The sequence below is a fragment of the Vanacampus margaritifer genome, chromosome 11 (genome assembly GCF_051991255.1).
Source record: "Vanacampus margaritifer isolate UIUO_Vmar chromosome 11, RoL_Vmar_1.0, whole genome shotgun sequence".
NCBI lineage: Eukaryota > Metazoa > Chordata > Actinopteri > Syngnathiformes > Syngnathidae > Vanacampus > Vanacampus margaritifer.
In genome coordinates, this window is record NC_135442.1 from 20,124,044 (window position 1) to 20,141,454 (window position 17,411).

The 17,411-nt window shown below is 40.6% G+C and overlaps 1 protein-coding gene across 1 annotated transcript in view; it reads right to left on the reverse strand.

Annotated features, from left to right (window-relative positions):
* fer1l6 (fer-1 like family member 6) overlaps window positions 1-17,411 on the reverse strand; it is a 34,281-nt gene that overhangs the window by 7,650 nt on the left and 9,220 nt on the right. The window contains exons 15-37 of the mRNA XM_077580659.1: window positions 16,334-16,538; window positions 15,577-15,697; window positions 15,397-15,497; window positions 15,213-15,315; window positions 14,812-14,931; window positions 14,590-14,742; window positions 14,341-14,512; window positions 10,178-10,302; window positions 9,966-10,100; window positions 8,298-8,447; window positions 8,113-8,220; window positions 7,911-7,973; window positions 7,521-7,619; window positions 7,245-7,437; window positions 5,057-5,154; window positions 4,865-4,984; window positions 3,400-3,445; window positions 2,705-2,749; window positions 2,387-2,496; window positions 1,228-1,356; window positions 1,019-1,153; window positions 822-949; window positions 571-741 (exon numbers count right to left, since the gene is read on the reverse strand). Coding sequence (XP_077436785.1) covers window positions 571-741; window positions 822-949; window positions 1,019-1,153; window positions 1,228-1,356; window positions 2,387-2,496; window positions 2,705-2,749; window positions 3,400-3,445; window positions 4,865-4,984; window positions 5,057-5,154; window positions 7,245-7,437; window positions 7,521-7,619; window positions 7,911-7,973; window positions 8,113-8,220; window positions 8,298-8,447; window positions 9,966-10,100; window positions 10,178-10,302; window positions 14,341-14,512; window positions 14,590-14,742; window positions 14,812-14,931; window positions 15,213-15,315; window positions 15,397-15,497; window positions 15,577-15,697; window positions 16,334-16,538 — 2,830 coding nt within the window. The remainder of the gene's footprint in view (window positions 1-570; window positions 742-821; window positions 950-1,018; window positions 1,154-1,227; window positions 1,357-2,386; window positions 2,497-2,704; window positions 2,750-3,399; window positions 3,446-4,864; window positions 4,985-5,056; window positions 5,155-7,244; window positions 7,438-7,520; window positions 7,620-7,910; window positions 7,974-8,112; window positions 8,221-8,297; window positions 8,448-9,965; window positions 10,101-10,177; window positions 10,303-14,340; window positions 14,513-14,589; window positions 14,743-14,811; window positions 14,932-15,212; window positions 15,316-15,396; window positions 15,498-15,576; window positions 15,698-16,333; window positions 16,539-17,411) is intronic.

The following is a 17,411-nucleotide window of genomic DNA, read 5'->3' on the forward strand; positions in this document are numbered from 1 at the left end:
TGCATCAAAGCCGTCTGTATGCTCTAACAAAAACAAACAAAAAACATAAAAAACATCTAAATACATTTTTGGGACCAAGACCCTCTTTAAAATAGAACGTTTTCGTAAGTTTTTGGGAGCAAATGAGTTAACATGGTCATGTCTTCACATATATCATCATCCATCCATCCATCCATTTTCTTAACCGCTTTTCCTCACAAGGGGCGCGGGGGGCGCTGGAGCCTACATATATCATTAACAATATATAATTAACAGTAATAAGCAAATTTGTTTATTCAGAAGTGAATACAGTATCAAACTGGTAGCCCTCACATTAATCAGTGACCAAGAAGTAGCTCTAAGATTTAAAAAAATGTTGGTGGACCCAAATTAGAGTAGAACAAGACCCCTACGTTTTATTGATTGGGAAATGGGTGAATACTGATAGACACCTCACCTAACACTGGTTAGTAAACCTAACCCTGAAGCCTATTCCCTAAACGGCAAAATTTAAAATATTTTACTATTAAAGACCATACAGTGACAAGTAGATGCAAACTGGAATGCCAGGATGGAATCGTTTCTACTCACAGACTGTACTCAGTTGGAAGTCCGCAGGTGGCTCGGTGTCGGCTATAGAAGCGGTTCTCCAAGTCAATGCGGGTCTCCCCTATCAAGTCGTCCCCTCCCACCATGTCGTAGTCATAGATGAGCACCGACAGCAGAGACTCCTGAGGAAATTTTGCCTGCATCTCAAATGACCTGGAACAAGGCAGATCAAATCAACGGGTGTGTACTTGACGACAAAACTGTCAAGGCACAGGTGGATGGAGACTGCGAACCTTCCAAAAACGGGGTTCAGCTGTTTAGGGATGTAGTTCTCACGGTCTTTGATTTCATTCTTGCCGAGTTGAACGACAACGTAAGGGTCAGCCTTTCCGTCCGGGTCGGCTGGGTGCAGGTTTGATGCCTTCACAGACAGTACAATGAAGACTAGCAAGACAATAAGGAGATCAGAACACAACACAGCACATCTTACAGAGACGATGTAAACCCGAATAAGGACTTGAACTGGGGTGTTCTGCGGAATCCCTCTGTTGACTCTGAGATGTCCATCGTCTTCCTCCCACTCCCCTTCCTCATCCTCAGTGAGCTTATACAAGCAGAAACGCCCCTATAGAAAGGGAAACTCATGTTGTGGAGTACAGCAAATCCAATAGAGATGTTAATTCATTACGAGTGTCTCACCTTGAACTTGCCAACGAACCTCTCTTCTGTGGACCCCTCTTCCTCACTGGCTTTCCCGCGGAAAAGCTCGTATGTGTTGACCCAATCGTCAAAGGGTCCTAACTCTGCCTCCAGCTCCTTGTTGTATAGCTGTAGAGTCAAGGGTTATGAGGTTTGAGGTTAACCCTTCAAACGCTATTTATGATGCCCTGTCCTTTCATCCATCCCAAAGAGATTAATAATCTTTTTTACAACTGAACGGAATATTAATGAAATATCCACCCAATGAGTTGTTGATAGACAGAAGCTTATCAGCATCTTAACTCATTCAAACCCAAAAACGTATAAACACGTTTTTTATTCTTTGTCCTTCACTCCCCAAAATGTACAGTATGTACACATTTTTTAAAATGTTTTTTTTTAGTCTTTAATGCAGCTTCTGATATTAAGAGGTGGCGTAAAGCAATGGTAGTTATTACAAAAAAAAGGCCAGCAGGTGGCAGCAGAGTATAAAAGATCAGCCAGGCCCATGTTGCAACAAGCTCTTTTTGCCAGTGGTTTCACCAGGAATGTGAATATTGATTAAACATAGCTATATTCTAATGCTAATTGCTGCAAAACGGAAACAGATACAAATATCCTTTTTTTTCTGTTGAAAGAAGAGACTCTCATCTTTCTTTTGGTAGGTTCTATATTTTTACAGCAGTAGAACACAATATTCTGTGGGCCTTGCAAAATCAGTCAAAATCCAGTAAACCAGCTGGGAGCGAAGGGGGTTGCTTCAGTGAAAATGGCTGCGAGTGAATGAGTTAACAACTGTCGTTTTGTATTCCACAAGAATGATACTATGTGGTTAAGGTGTGCCTTGTACTTGGAGCACAATATTTGTGTTTTCCACACCACCTTATGGTCAGTCCTAACCAAGCCTTATTGCATGAACCGATGAAGCCTACTCTGATGAGTCTTCTAAGATAAACGGAACGTTCCAGTTTCAATTGATGCCCTGAGAATGAAATGACTTGGGTGAATGAGAATATCCACAAGCAATAATTATGACATCCAATCTGAAAATTCTTTTGAACAGGTCATGTAAGCGTTCAAAGACTTTCTTTAAGCTATTTCCAGTCTGATGTCGGTCAAATGACAAGTTTCATTGTTTGATGGATTTTATGACGAGTACCTGCAGCGTGGCCAGTTTGGTGGGCAGACTGGGGGTCTGGTTCAAGTTCTGCTCTGGCGTTCCTTTTCCTTTCTGTTTCTTTTTCTTGTTGCCATCCGATGAGCTGCTCACTGACAGGACAAAAACACATGTCCAGTTTTGAGTTGGGGACATACAGTACAAAATGAAAATAAAATAAACAGTGTTCCTTCCTGGGGTATAGCAGCCATGCCGTTACAGAACCACACCACAATTCCACCTAACAACCTGAATCAACCAACACCTAGTGGTAGTATCTACACGCTTGTTCCACTCTCTCATTTCTACATTTGTCCTTACCTAAAGAGTCTATTCCATCGCTGAGCAAGCTGTGGTACGGCAAAGCTGTAATACACAACAATGCTATTGTGGGTATGAGGCAAATTGCTGAGTTAACCTACTACCAGTTTTATACTATTCTGTTTCGTACCTTCATCCAAACAAGGAGGAAGTGCCAAGGAATGTACAGGACTTGATTTGAAAAGCAAAACCCTAAAACAGACCCATGCTGTCTACCCTTCATAAAGCTAGATGCTTGTAATAATACAGTTTCATACTCGTATAACCCTGAATATGGATTTATTTTTACAAGAGTTTACTATCTCGCTGCATAATTACTCGTTTTTTAAAAAATGCTTATCCAACATTTATGCTCCCTTTACATATGAAAATAAATACGTGAAGTATAAAATGGTGTAATCGTCACGGCCGTTACACTTCACTTTCATTTGCATCTGTAGCACAGCACATTTTGCAAAGATCTGCCAGGGGGCACCACTTTATTTAAAATAAATAATAAAATGAAATACGAAAAAGAAGAGTAAATGCTTGGAGGCGAAGGTATATCAATAACACCTCCACCCACATAGATGGTCTAAGCTACACCTAACCTTGCTTGCTTTTCAAGAAACCTTTCACAAAAACATTCTCACACAAACCAACCAAACCATTATTTCTGCCTTGAAACCGGAACCATAGATCAAAGAGATTCTTACCTTTTTCAAAAACTTGTGGGAACACAGGCCCTTCTGTCTGTTTGGTCTGTAATGGAAACAAAACAATGTATATGAATTTGAGGATTCAGTAGTAACTTGAACACTGAAAAAAGAAAAATATGCCGCAATTTTTTTTTTTTAATTGAAGGTTTCATGAGACCACATTTCAGCCTGCATCTAAGATGCGCTTGACAGCAAAGAGCAAATAATTCCAAAACATTTTCTTTGTAGCATGTAAAATCCAATTATTATTATTATTATTATTATTATTATTATTTACAAGAAAAACATTCAACACATTTTAATTGAACATATTTTCTTTCACGCCTGGGTTTTTGGACATTTTGTTATGGTCTGATGAAACCAAGGTTGAACTTTTTGGCCATAGTAAAAGTTTACTAATTTCCTCCATCAGCCATCAACAGAAGGGCTTTTTCGTTGACCCATTGAAACAATATATATTATTCCTCGCTGCAAAATTAAGGAAAGTTATGTAACTTTTGCCAGCTATATTGAGTAAACATTTATTTGGGAGGCCGTGATAGGATTTCTAAATCTTATATATATTTTTTATATATTATTATTATTATTATAATTATATATTCCAACCAACACCTTATCTTATGGTATGACCAATGGCAATGAATGAAGGTTTTACATTTAGGACACTGAGGGGAAAGTGCATTTGCTCCCCAAAACGTATAAATACGTTCTATTTTAAATGTTTTAAGTGTTTTTTTATGCTAGGGCATACAGGCCTTGATGCAGCCTCTGAACTGAAGAGAATGAATGAAGAAATGGTAGTTATTACAAAAACGGCCAGGAGGTGGCAGCAGAGTATAAGAGATCAAGCAGGGCCATGTTGCAAAGAGCTATTTACCCCACTGTTTTAAACAGATTTGTGAATAATGATGAAACTTAGCTTTATTCTAAAGCTAATTGCTGCAAAACGGAAACAGATACAAGCTTTTTTTCCTGATGAAAGAAGAGACTCAAATCTTTATTTTGGTAGGTTCCATATTTTTATAGCAATAGAACACAATATTCTGCGGGCCTTGCAAAATCAGTCAAAATCCAGTCCAAAATCCAAAATCCAAAATCCTGGGAACAAAGAGGGTTGCTTCAGGGAAAATGGCTGGGAGTGAATGAGTTAAGATAGTCATCACATGCTTATCATTTCAATAACGATGCTTAGGCTACAGTAGTTCTTACATAGTTCTTCTGTTCATGTTACAAAAACAAATGCAGCTTCTAATGTGAATGGAATGCATCCATGAAAAACACAAGGTCATGTGGCGCAGTATGTTTACGGCTTCGTGTTTGAACTCACCCCATATATTTATCAGTTCTTAAAGTGGTGAAAACAAGATACTTTAGAAGTGATAGATGGGGTTTCAAACAAGCCCCCCCACAATAAATAAATAAATAAAAAGCAAATTCACAGACTGAATATGTGGGAGTTTACCTGTTTCTCTACAGATGCATAATATTTGGACCACCAGTCAATGACGCACTCTGCCGACTCGTCCGCAATGGTCCGCCTCCTTCGCTTGGAAGAACGATGGGTGGTCTTTTTGTGGCTCTCCTGCATGTCATACAAACACAAAAATAACATTTACATATAAACTATGATAATTGTGTGATCATCGGGGGTCACCTTTTTCCTCATGGGTGTTGTCTTTTCGGGGGTCGGTTCTTCAACTGTGATGAGAACGTCGGGAGTTGACATCATCTCTGCAGCATGCTGCGACGATTCTGTTGGACAAGGGACAAATCACAGTTAATGATATCATCCCACCGAGACAACAGATACAAATATTTATACACAATAATATTTGTAATGATTTGAAAATGTATGAAACGGCACTTAAACGGCACTACACTGCAAACAGGAATGCTTACTGTAAGGGAAATCATAGAAAGGGCTCAGCAATACTTCCAGAAAACATTGTGGGTGAACACAATCCACCGTGCCACCCGCCGTTGCCAGATAAAACTCTACAGTACAAAGAAGAAGCCATTTCTAAAGCAGACCAAGAAGCGTAGGCGTTTCTCTGGGCCAGGGGTTATTTAAAATGGAGTGTGGCAAAGTGGAAACTGTTTTGTGGTCAGACGAATCACGATTCAAAGTTCTTTGTGGAAAACTGGGGCGCTAAATCATACTGACCCAAGTTGTTATCAGCACTCAGTTATAAGCCTGCATCTGTGATCGTAAAGGGTTGCATGAGTGCGTGTGGCATGGGCAGCTTCCACATCTGGAAAGGCATCGTCAATGCAGAAAGGTATATTCGGATTGGAGAACAACATATGCTCCCATCCAGGGATCATCCCTTTCAGAGAAGATCTTGCATTTCTCAACACGATAATGTCAGATCACATGCAGCACCAATTACAACATCATGGCTGCGTAGGAAAAGGATCCGTCCGGATATTGAAATGGTCAGCCTGCAGTCCACTTCTTTCACTTGTAGAGCACATTTGGCGCATTAGAAAGAGGAAGGTGCAACAAAGAAAGCCCAAGGCAGTTGAACAGTTAGAGAGACAACAATGGGACAGCATTCCTATTTCTATACTTGACGTTTCCAGACTGTTGTAAGAAGAAGAGGGGATGCCTCACAGTGGTGCAAATGGCCTTGTCCCAACTTTTTTGAGATTTGTTGACACCATGGAATTTAAAATCAACATAGTTTTCCCTTAAAATTATACATTTTCTCAGTTTAAACTTTTGACCTGTTCTCTATATTCTATTCTGAATAAAATATAAAAATTTGGCACTTCCACATAATTTGCATTAATTTTTTATTCACAATTTGTATAGTGTCCCAACTTTTTTGGAATTGGGTTTGTATATATGAATAATAAAATATTACAAAAAACTAAAATAGGAATAACAAAAATAAATAAATAAAGGAGTAACAAAGTATCCTATATATACACATAACATTTGATATATATTATATAGGGCTGTCAAACGATACAATCACATCTTAGAATATTGATTAACCACGATTAATCTGAAGGGAAAAGCTAAAAGGAAAAGAAGAAAGAAGAAAAGCCTTTTTATCAACATTTTTTTCCTGACAAATTTGAAGAGCACCGGTTGTGTGTCAATTCTTTTGAGATTTAATTTTATGAGGACGTCTTCAACATTTTTGGAACCACGGCACACGCTCATCCTCCTCATTTTCTAATCAGTTAATTACTTGCATAATTTAAAATGGAAAAAAAATGACCTCGATATTTTGACATAAACAAATATTCTGAATGTCATACGCAAACATTTATTAAATACTTTACTTTAATGCATGAAATTATGTTTATTGCTCAAACACAACCTGTGCTACATTAAACGTAAATATCCGCTGTCACGCTAAAGGATAATCTATTGTCAAAATTAATAGTGCGATCAATCTGCGTTATTTCATGATAAATGCGACAATTTTTTTGTGATTAATTAATCAGTTAACACTGTAACTTTGACAGCACTAATATTATAACAAAATTATAAAATAATAAAAAGTAAATAGTATACAGTATAAAAAATGTAAGTACATAAATATAAGTACATAGTATGTAAATAAGTCATAAATAAATAATAATGTACTACAAATGCAAAGTATAGATTAAAAAAAGTAATATAATGAATGTATAAAGATAGAATATAAGAGTTAAAACAAAAGTAAACAAAAAAGAAAAACGTTTCCATATATCGACTCCTTCTATCTCGCTTTTTCACATTTTTCAGGAAGCACGAACAATTAAACCATTTGCATCATGAGGAGATGATTTAGACAAAAAAATTATTTGGGCAATTATTTTAAGAGGGTGACAATATGTAACATTACCATCAGGTGTGTACGTGACTGCAGGTGGCGTGTGCATCAGTGTGGAGGCAGGCGGGGCTGGGGGAGCAACATATTTGAAAGTCATCAGGTTGTTGATTACGTGGTTTCCAACCAGCGTGCTGCGACCAAAAGCCCTCCAGTCCACAACAGTGATGCTGAGCGGAGGGTGGAGGTGCTCGTTCTCTGGTAACTCCTACAAAGGAGAAAAAATATATATATTTCATTGTGACACAGATAGTAAGCTAATAGAAACATATGAAAAGAAAATGTACGGACCAGCTCGATGGTGTCAACCAGCGTGGTGAAGTTGGGGTTGGACTTGTAGCGTTGAATGACGGAAGAACGCAATGTTTTTCCAGCACATTCGATAAACACCTGCAAACACAATTTTGTTCGTTTTTTAATGGATGGTGTTTAAAAAAAAACGTTTTAGTGTCATTGTGACATTGTTCCACATCGTCTATTTCAATATACAACAAATACAAATATTCATATGAATATGACTAAAATCTATATTTTTTGAATAAAATAAATCTATAAAATATAAAAAATAAAGGCATACAAATAAATAAATAAATATAAATATATATATATATATATATATATATATATGTATATATGGATGGATATATATAAATAGGTAATTAGTGGCAAATGTGTGTATACCTGAGGGCGATCAACAGACAGTAACTGAACCTTCTTAAGCTCTCGTAGACCCCAAAATAACACCTAGCAGAGAAATATAGAACACATGTGCACAAAATTGCAATACTTGGACTTGCATGGATGGGTTAGGGTTAGGGTTAGGGTTAATTTGTAGTCTGAAGAAGCAATTTTATGCGTTTTAAGGTCATTTTTCGACACACACCTCGAGTCTGTATGTACTGAGAACAGGTCTGATGTTTTCAGGCACCGTGTAGATGCCCCCTTCCTGTTCCTCCAAAGGAGGCAGACTCTGCTCTCCAGACATGGGAATCTACACATGGAAAAGCATAACTTGCTATCTACTAATTTTTGACCAATCAAAAAAATTGGAATCAAGGATCAGCTGACCTGCACCAGCTCGAATGCAGCCAGCAGCTCTCCTCCTGATTGGCTGGTGTGGTGTAGCGGACTGTACTGCAGCGTAGGGGGTGTGTAGGACTCGGAGAGCAGACGGACCTCAGGCAAGGCCACTGTGGCCCCCAAATACTCCGCCTTGCCCTGCACATGACATTTGTGAAACAAAATCCTGGTTCCCAAACTGGGATTCCGGAATACACAATACAAAATTTGTGTGTGTGTGTGTGTGTGTGTGTGTGTGGGGGGGGGGGGGGGGGTCCACAAAATAATTTGCAATTAAAAATGTTGCATTGACTGACCCGGCCATAAAATAAACAGACAAAAAAAACATTCCTCCTTTCTTTATCTTTGAGCCAATTAAAATTCAAAGCTCTGATATGGTTGTGGGGTAGAGATATCAATGTAAATCTGAATATGACATCTCAATCCCCAATCACTACTTTTGTAAACGTCTAAGTCAGCACCATTTCTTTGGCAATATTCTTTGGTGTGTCATTGTAAAGTGGCCCATGCTAAAAATGTTTTTTTTTTTGTGGTCACATTAAGTTTTAAACAAAGTTTTAAAGAACTGATGTACATTTTTAATGTACGTTTTGAACATGTTTTCAACAATGTTTGTCAACTTGGGAGATATGTTACACCTAAATGTTAAACGAGAATGCTCAATCTAAATTTAAAGCACAACTGACTCTGTTTTCCACTGTTTCCTTTCTTGTCTACGGAAGAAGATTAGGACCAGTGAAGAGGGGAAAAAAAGGGTTGGATTCTCACTTCATTCTCAGAATTCTGACTTTAATCACAGAATTCTGACTTTAAAGTGATAATTACGACTTTAATCTCATAATTCTCACTTTGTCACTTATAAAGTGAGAATTTTGACTTTGTGACGTAGAGCTATAAATTGTGGGGGGGAAGCCAGAAAGTCAGAATTCTGAGAACAAAGTGAGAATTCTCACTTTAAAGTCAGAATTCTAATTTAAAAGCCAGAATGCTGAGAATAAATTCAGAATCTTACCAACCTTTTTTTTCCTCTTCACTGGCCCTAATCCTCTTCCGTACTTGTTTTATGGAGACACATTTTTTTTAGCAAAATAAATAACAAATTAGCACTTCAATTATATTTAGGATTTCTATCTATAGTACATACGGTATTCTGATATTTGATATCCATGACATCGATTTTATATCTACGGTATCTAAGCTTGGCTACACAGTAAATTCTGTACAGTAAATTTGACTATATTTGACTCTAGTGGGACCAAATAGACTAAGTTTAAGAGTAATATTTACACTCAGAAGTGAGTAAAATAAAGAATTAAAAAAAATAATCAAATAAAAGTCACGGAAGAGTTGTTCTACTCCAAAGCCATGCAGCTCCTGTGTTAGTATATCGCTCGCGTCAGCCGGAATCTTCCTAACTCTCCTATTGGAGATAACCGTAGGAGGGGCATAGCACAGGTGGTAGTGTGGTAGTCTCCCAAGCTGAAGGTCGTGAGTTCGTTCCTCAACCCTTGAGTGACTTTTATTTTTTTATTTTCAATTCTTTATTTTACTCTCGTTCAAGTGTAATTATTATCCTACTCTAAAACTGATTCTATTTAGTTCCACTCAAAATAGAGTCAAATCTACTCTACAGAATTGACTGTGTATCTATATTACCAGTGCATCGTCGTCATACACTTCAACAACAAGTCTCGGCGGTTCCTCCCGTATGTGTCGAAGATCTCCACTCAGCACGATGCGACTCATCTGCAAGCACTGATTCCACGTGGGGCTGAGAGTCTGACTGATCACCTGGGGCGCACAAAAAATCAACACAAGTATGCTGACTGCCAACAACAGCTGCAGAAGGTATCATTTCTATTATTTACATTGGTGGTCTGGCTGTGGGACAAGTATGTAACCCGAGCAAAAGGGTCCGAAAGGCCCGTGTTGTCGCCTGCAATCAACCCGCGAGCTTGATACATATGGCATCTTAACTGGAACTGATGCTGCTCTGCACATAGAAATACAACACAACACACACACAAACATGAATGAACACTGAAGAGGCAAAACAGGAGAATCCCCCCACCCACCCCTCCACACACAAATGTAATTAGAAAGTAACACTTCCAAGAAATAGACACAAACTTCACAAACAAATCTTCCTTGGCAGAGGTAAATCTAAGTTTTATTTCGTCTCATTCTCTATACCGCTTAGCAAATTAAAAAATAATTATTAATTTAAAGTATATCGTCTGAATTATTATCACCAAATCAATAAATGTCAATGTGCTTGTGTGACCTACACAAAATATGTGGTCACATTTTATTTATTTTGAGATATTTCATTTGATATTGAGGAAATAAATCTCTTTTGCATGCTGATTTAATATATGTGTATGTAAATATACAGACAGCAGGGGGCAGTATAGTAATAGTGTATCGCTAACATTGCATGGCTGTTTTCACGACAGTAGTGATGGGCATGACATTGAGTCCGAGTGGACCATGTTCCACGCTTCCATTGTTGAGGCAGCTGATCGGAGCTGTTTCCGTAAGGTGGTTGGTGCCTGCCGTGGCGGCAACCCTCAAACCCGCTGGTGGACACCAGCAGTAAGGGATGCCGTCAAGCTGAAGAAGGAGTCCTATTGGGCCTTTTTGGCCTGTCGGACCCTGGAGGCAGCTGACGGGTACCGGCTGGCCAAGCGGAATGCGACTTTGGCGGTCGCTGAGGCAAAAACTCGGACATGTGAGGGGTTCGATGAGGCCATGGAAAACGACTTCCGGACGGCTTCGAAGAAATTCTGGTCCACCATCTGGCGTCTCAAGAGAAGAAAGCAGTGCTCCATTAACACTGTATAGTGGAGATGGGGTGCTGCTAATCTCGACTCGGGACGTCGTGAATCGGTGGGGAGAATGCTTCGAAGACCTCCTCAATTCTACCGACACGTCTTCTTTTGAGGAAGCAGGGTCTGGGAACTATGAGGTGGGCTCCCCCATGTCTAGGGTCGAAGTCACTGAGGTGGTCGGAAAGCTCCTCGGAGGCAAGGCCCCGGGGGTGACTGAGATCCGCCCGGAGTTACTAAAGGCTCTGGATGTTGTGGGGCTGTTGTGGTTGACACGCCTCTACGGGGACAGTGCCTCTGGATTGGCAGACCGAGTTGGTGGTCCCCCTTTTTAAGAAGGGGGACCGGAGGGTGTGTTCCAACTATAGAGGGATCACACTCCTCAGCCTCCCTGGTAAGGTCTATTCAGGGGTGCTGGAGAGGAGGGTCCGTCGGGAAGTCGAATCTCGGATTCAGGGGGATCAGTGTGGTTTTCGTCATGGCCGTGGAGCAGTGGACCAACTCTACACCCTTGGCAGGATCCTTGAGGGCGCATGGGAGTTCGCCCAACCAGTCCACATGTGCTTTGTCGATTTGGAGAAGGCGTTTGACCGTGTCCCTCGAGGAGTCCTGTGCGGGGGGGCCTCGGGAATACGGGGTACCGAGCCCCCTGATACAGGCTGTTCGGTAACTTTTATGGACAGAATTTCTAGGCGCAGCCGAGGCATTGAGGGGGTCCGGTTTGGTGGCATTGCATCTCTGCTTTTTGCAGATAATGTGGTGCTGTTGGCTTCATCAAACCGTGATCTCCAACTCTCACTGGAGTGGTTTGCAGCCGAGTGTGAAGCGGTTGGAAAAGGGTGGAGTGCCCTCTCCGGGTCGGGGATGAGATCCTGCCCCAAGTGGAGGAGTTCAAGTACCTTGGGATCGGTGCAGCGTCTGCAGTGATGCGAACTATGTATCAGTCCGTTGTGGTAAAGAAGGAACTGAGCCGAAAGCAAAGCTCTCGATTTACCGGTCGATCTACGTTCCTACCCTCACCTATGGTCACGAGCTGTGGGTTGTGACCGGAAGAACAAGATCCCGGATACAAGCGGCCAAAATGAGTTTCCTTCGCAGGGTTTCCGGGTTCTCCCTTAGAGATAGGGTGAGAAGCTCGGTCATCCGGGAGGGACTCAGTCTCGAGCTGCTACTCCTTCGCGTTGAGAGGAATCAGTTGAGGTGGCTCGGGCATCTGGTTTGGATGCCTCTTGGACGCCTCCTTGGAGAGGTGTTCCGGGCACGTCCCACCGGCAGGAGGCCCCGGGGACGACCCAGGACAAGCTGGAGAGACTATGTCTCTCGGCTGGCCTGGGAACGCATTGGGATCCCGTCGGAGGAGCTGGTTGAAGTGGCTGGGGAGAGGGAAGACTGGGCTTCCCTGCTAAAGCTGCTGCCCCCGCGGCCCGACCCCGGGTAAGCGGTAGATGTTGGATGGAACATGCTGTCTAATCAGCTTCTCGATATGCCACACCGGTGAGGTAAATGCCACAAGATAGTGGCAAAAGTCCAACTTTAAACTGCTCACTCAAGACACGTCTTTAGCCAAAAGATGACGACAAAGCCCTACCGATGTGCCTCATCTTACTTCGATATAGTTCCATGGCAACAAGGTGCTTCAAGATGGCACAAAAACAGTAACTAGGCTAATAGAAAACTTCGGATTTTGACTTTACTACTATTAGTATATGTTGTTGATGAATTTGAGTACCTCGAATAAAAAAAATGCACAAGGATTTTTTTCTGCCTCGAGTAACCATAGCAATGCAATGTATGATGGTAGCCAGTGTTAATTTTGACAATAAATTTTAATTTAGTTTTATAGTCTTTTGATTGAAATTAATTAAAGTTTTAGTCATAATTTAGTAATCTGATTGTATTTTAGTTTTAATCCAATTTTAGTCGACAAAAATAAAGAGCAATTTTAGTTGACTAAATTGACAATTTAGTCGGTTTTCCTTCAGCATAAATTTAAACTTTTTTACAGAAAATTATAACATACCTATTTATTTTTTTTAAGTTTTCACCTAAATAAAAAAAAGTGCATAATTGCCTGAGATTAATTTTACAGATGCACAGTGAATGACATGTTTGAACATTTAATAAAATGCAGTGAACAGTTTCTGAGTGGTTCTTATCTGCCACCCGCATTTCATTCCTTCTTCTGATGGGATTTTGTGTATTTTCGGCACTGTGTCATTTTCATTTTCGTTTTCGTCCTTGACGTAAATTTGAGTCATTTTAGTTACCGTCATCGTCTCAATGCACGGCTTCTATTTTAGTTTTTAGTGTTTTGTTTAATTTTTGTCAGAATTTTTTTTCGTGATTAAAATATGATTTTTTTTTTTGCCATAGTGGCTGACTTGACTCGTCTTCCCGACTAGAAGTTGAAGCTCAGTTTCAGTTTAAATCTCCACCGCAAATTGTTGCCAACAAAAACAGCAAAAGCAAAAAACAAAGGAATTACACTGACATTTTAGAATGTGGCGCCTGTTCCAAGCAGCTAGTAACTAGCAGGTAGCTGCTAAGTAAGTGCCCCATGTAGGCTGGCAAGATCTGTCAAATTATTTTGAAAGGCAGTTTAACTCATTTACTCCCAGCCATTTTCGCTGAAGCAAACCCCTTCGCTTTTTGATCGATTTTGTGTTGTGCTCGTGTTCTATTGCTGTATACATTTGGAAACTACCAAAACAAATATTAGAGACTCTTCTTTCGTCTGAAAAAAAAAAGTATATTTATATCTGTTTCCGTTTTGCAGCAATTAACATTTGAATATAGCTAAGTTTCATCATTATTCGCAAACCTGTTGAAAACACTGGGAAAAAGAGCGTGATACAACATGGCTCGAGCTGATCTCTTATACTCTGCTGCCACCTACTGGCGTTTTTTTTTTTTTTTTTAAATAACTGCCATTGCTTTAAGCCACCTCTTCATGTCAGAAGCTGCATCAAAGCCTTTTGCATGATCTTGCATACCCCCCCCCCCAAAAAAAAATGGGGGATTGAATGGTATATGCAAATATGACACTTTAAAGGTTGACTATCTAAAAATGAAAACCAACAGGTCATTCATTATTAAGTGAATTGTGTATTAATATTTATTTTTAACCAATATGTTTTTAGGATAGCAAGATGCAGCCCTAATAATAATAATAATAGAGTCATAATACTGCGTGTCACTCTCACCTATAGACGTCAGGTGAGTTGGGGGGCTGTTGGCGTCAGTGCCCACAGTGACGGCATTGAAGCCTTCCGGCAGGTCGTCCAGCATGTGAGCAGAGTCCTCGCAGGATCCAAACCACAAATACACATCCACTTTGGCCTGAACACAAAAGCCTGCCACACGCTTCCCTGGTGGCTGCGAACATGCACACAAACATGCACACGTCATTATTTTCTGCCAAGATTGTTTGATGTTGCGTCTAAATTTTCTACCTTGAGGAAGAGTGTTACTATCTTTCCACAGTGGACCCCTCGAGCCTCCCGACTGCTGCAGAAGATGATATCTCTAGCCGGGAGCCGAGCGTATGCGACGCGCTTGTTGTTGCTCAACAACCAAACAAAGATGTCTGGCACTGTGTGTTGAGGCTGCATGTCACAGATGTGTTATTAAAACACCTGGTCATTGTTTTACATGGTGAAAAACGTATTCTGTACCTCTTCTACTAGGAAGCGCAGTTTCTGTGTGAGTTTTGTTGCATCCTGGAGTGCTTCTTTCACGCCACCTGACTTCCTCTTCCTCTCGACCAGAGACTGAGCATCTCCGATCATACTTTCCTACGATGCAGACATTAAGAAAAGACTTCAAGCTATGACCTCAGCTAGCTCAGAGAGCTCGGCTCGTCTACGCACATCTTTTTTTTGGTGTGAGTTGTTATAAATGGCTAAGAGAAAACCTATGTATCAACCTGTTGCCATTCATACAACAAATTAGGTTATGGCTTCTGGCAAGTATATCAGCTTTGTGGTCAATCAAACAGGCCAACATTTGACAATGAGCAAGTATACTAACATGTAGCCTACTGTATTTGTCGTGTGCTGTCATTTCGAATTCCTACCAATTCCTGTTTGCACATTGATAGGCGTTTCCTATCCAACTGCGTCAGGTAGTTGGACTTCAACTGAGTCTTTAACTTGGCTTCTGCTGCCGCTATGAAACGCCTGCAAAGTCACAATGCTTCATGGACCACATTTAAAGGGTAATTTTGCACACTTCACATCGCAATGATTGATTTCAATAACCTGGCATCGATGCAAAATTCTTTGATTGTTGTTTTTAGCGCCTGCTCAGCCCCAGGATATGACTTCCTGTGGAGTTCTGCTGCCCTGGTCACTCCTTCCTCCTGTAAGTGGATGCTCAGTTCTAACAAATATTTGACACGATGGAGTGTTATATTGATGTGTTTATGTGTGTGCACATACAAAAAGGGCTGCTATGTTCTCCAGCATGTTGGAGTTGTACAGCCGGTAGGTTTTGTCCTCCCACTGACTCAACACATTAATGCTCGGCTTTTGTTTATCCAGAGGCAAATACATGTAGTACCTGCAGTATATAAACACACACACATAAACCAACATTTCATATTAATATATATATACACAGTGCACAGCGTAAATGAGTACACCCCCTTTGAAAAGTAACATTTTAAACAATATCTCAATGAACACAAACACAATTTCCACATATATATATATTAGGGGTGTCAAAATTTGTTTATTCATTTTAAGTTAATTTACAGGTCGTTTGATGCCGCAATTTTTTTTTAATGCGCGATAAATAACCGCCCCATACTTGGAAAGCTTACAATGGGAAAATTACAGTCGCAACACAGCAGACTTGTCCACGTTAAATTTTAGCAGTGATGAATTCAATAATAATGCATATATTTGTGGAGCCTGCGGTCAAATTGTATTTTACAATTTAAAAAATGTGTTACTTCATGTTAAAGATTAGATACCGTTAATATGAAAAGAAAAATGCACTGAGCTTTCACCAACGTCTTTCAAATGCAATTATCCCATCTAATGGCAGAAAAATGACCTAAATTGAAACCAAAATCACCCTCGTTTTTCACTTGCACGTAACGCGAAATGACATCAAGTTTGAAATAACCTCTTCTGCTAAAGATATTCCTGAAATGTACTTTCTGTAGAAATCTTCCCTCATTACAGCATCTACCTGTTTCCTTCAACGGGGAGTGGTTTCTGGGGACGCGTGATGGACTTAGAGGTCCTGCTGGGGTCTTGAGATTCTCTGGGCAACAGTGGGGAGGAAGGGGATGCTCTGTCCAGGTAGTCCTGTGCCACTTTCCTGCGGCTGAGAGTGGGACTTGGGGTGCTCAGGCCGGGCTGGCCCGCAGGCTCCTGCACGTTACCGTAGTTACCTTTGGCAACAAACAACAGCAAACGCATAACTGCAAATGGTGAAACCAAATGTCTGAGACCAATTCAACCACATAGAGCTGCACACCAAATGACATAAACTGGCAAAACACAATCATAGTATAGAGAACGCTAGTTATTATTATCATTTTTGAATCAAGGGTCTTTTCTCAATAGTTGTCACGTTTTGGTTCTGTGGGATTGGGTTTTTGTTCATTTTCTTTGTTGTCTGAGTGTTCAGTGTTTTGTTTTGTGTTCCTTGTCTTTCCCCTCGTCTCGTTATGTGTAACCACGTCCACCTATGTGTCTTGTCAAGTAATTAGCAGAGGTGTATTCAGTTTGTGGGGTTTGTTCAATCAGTGTGAGAGCATTGTCTACATTATGTGTGGTAGTTTGTGTGTCAAGTCTTCGTCACAGCCAAGTCGTCTTCGTCACTGCCAAGTTGTCTTTGTCACAGTCAAGTAATTAGCAGACATGAAATTTAGTTTGTGGGGTTTGTTCAGCCAGTGTGGGCGCATTGTCTACATTATGTGTGGGAGTTTGTGTCAAGTCTTGGTCACAGCCAAGTCGTCTTCGTCACTGCCAAGTCGTCTTCGCCACAGTCAAGTCGTCTTTGTCACAGCCAGAGCCACAGCCAAGCCATCATCACAGCCAAGTTGTCTTTGTCACAGCCAAGTTGTCTTCGTCCATCCGCAGCCAAGCCATTATCACAGCCAAGTCGTCTTCGTCACAACCAAGTCGTCTTTGTTACAGCCAAGTCTTTGTCACACCCACAGCCAAGCCATCATTACAGCCAAGTCTAGTCTTCGTCACAGCCACAGCCTAGCCATTGTCACATCGCCACAGCCACAGGCAAGACATAACCCCAGCCAAGT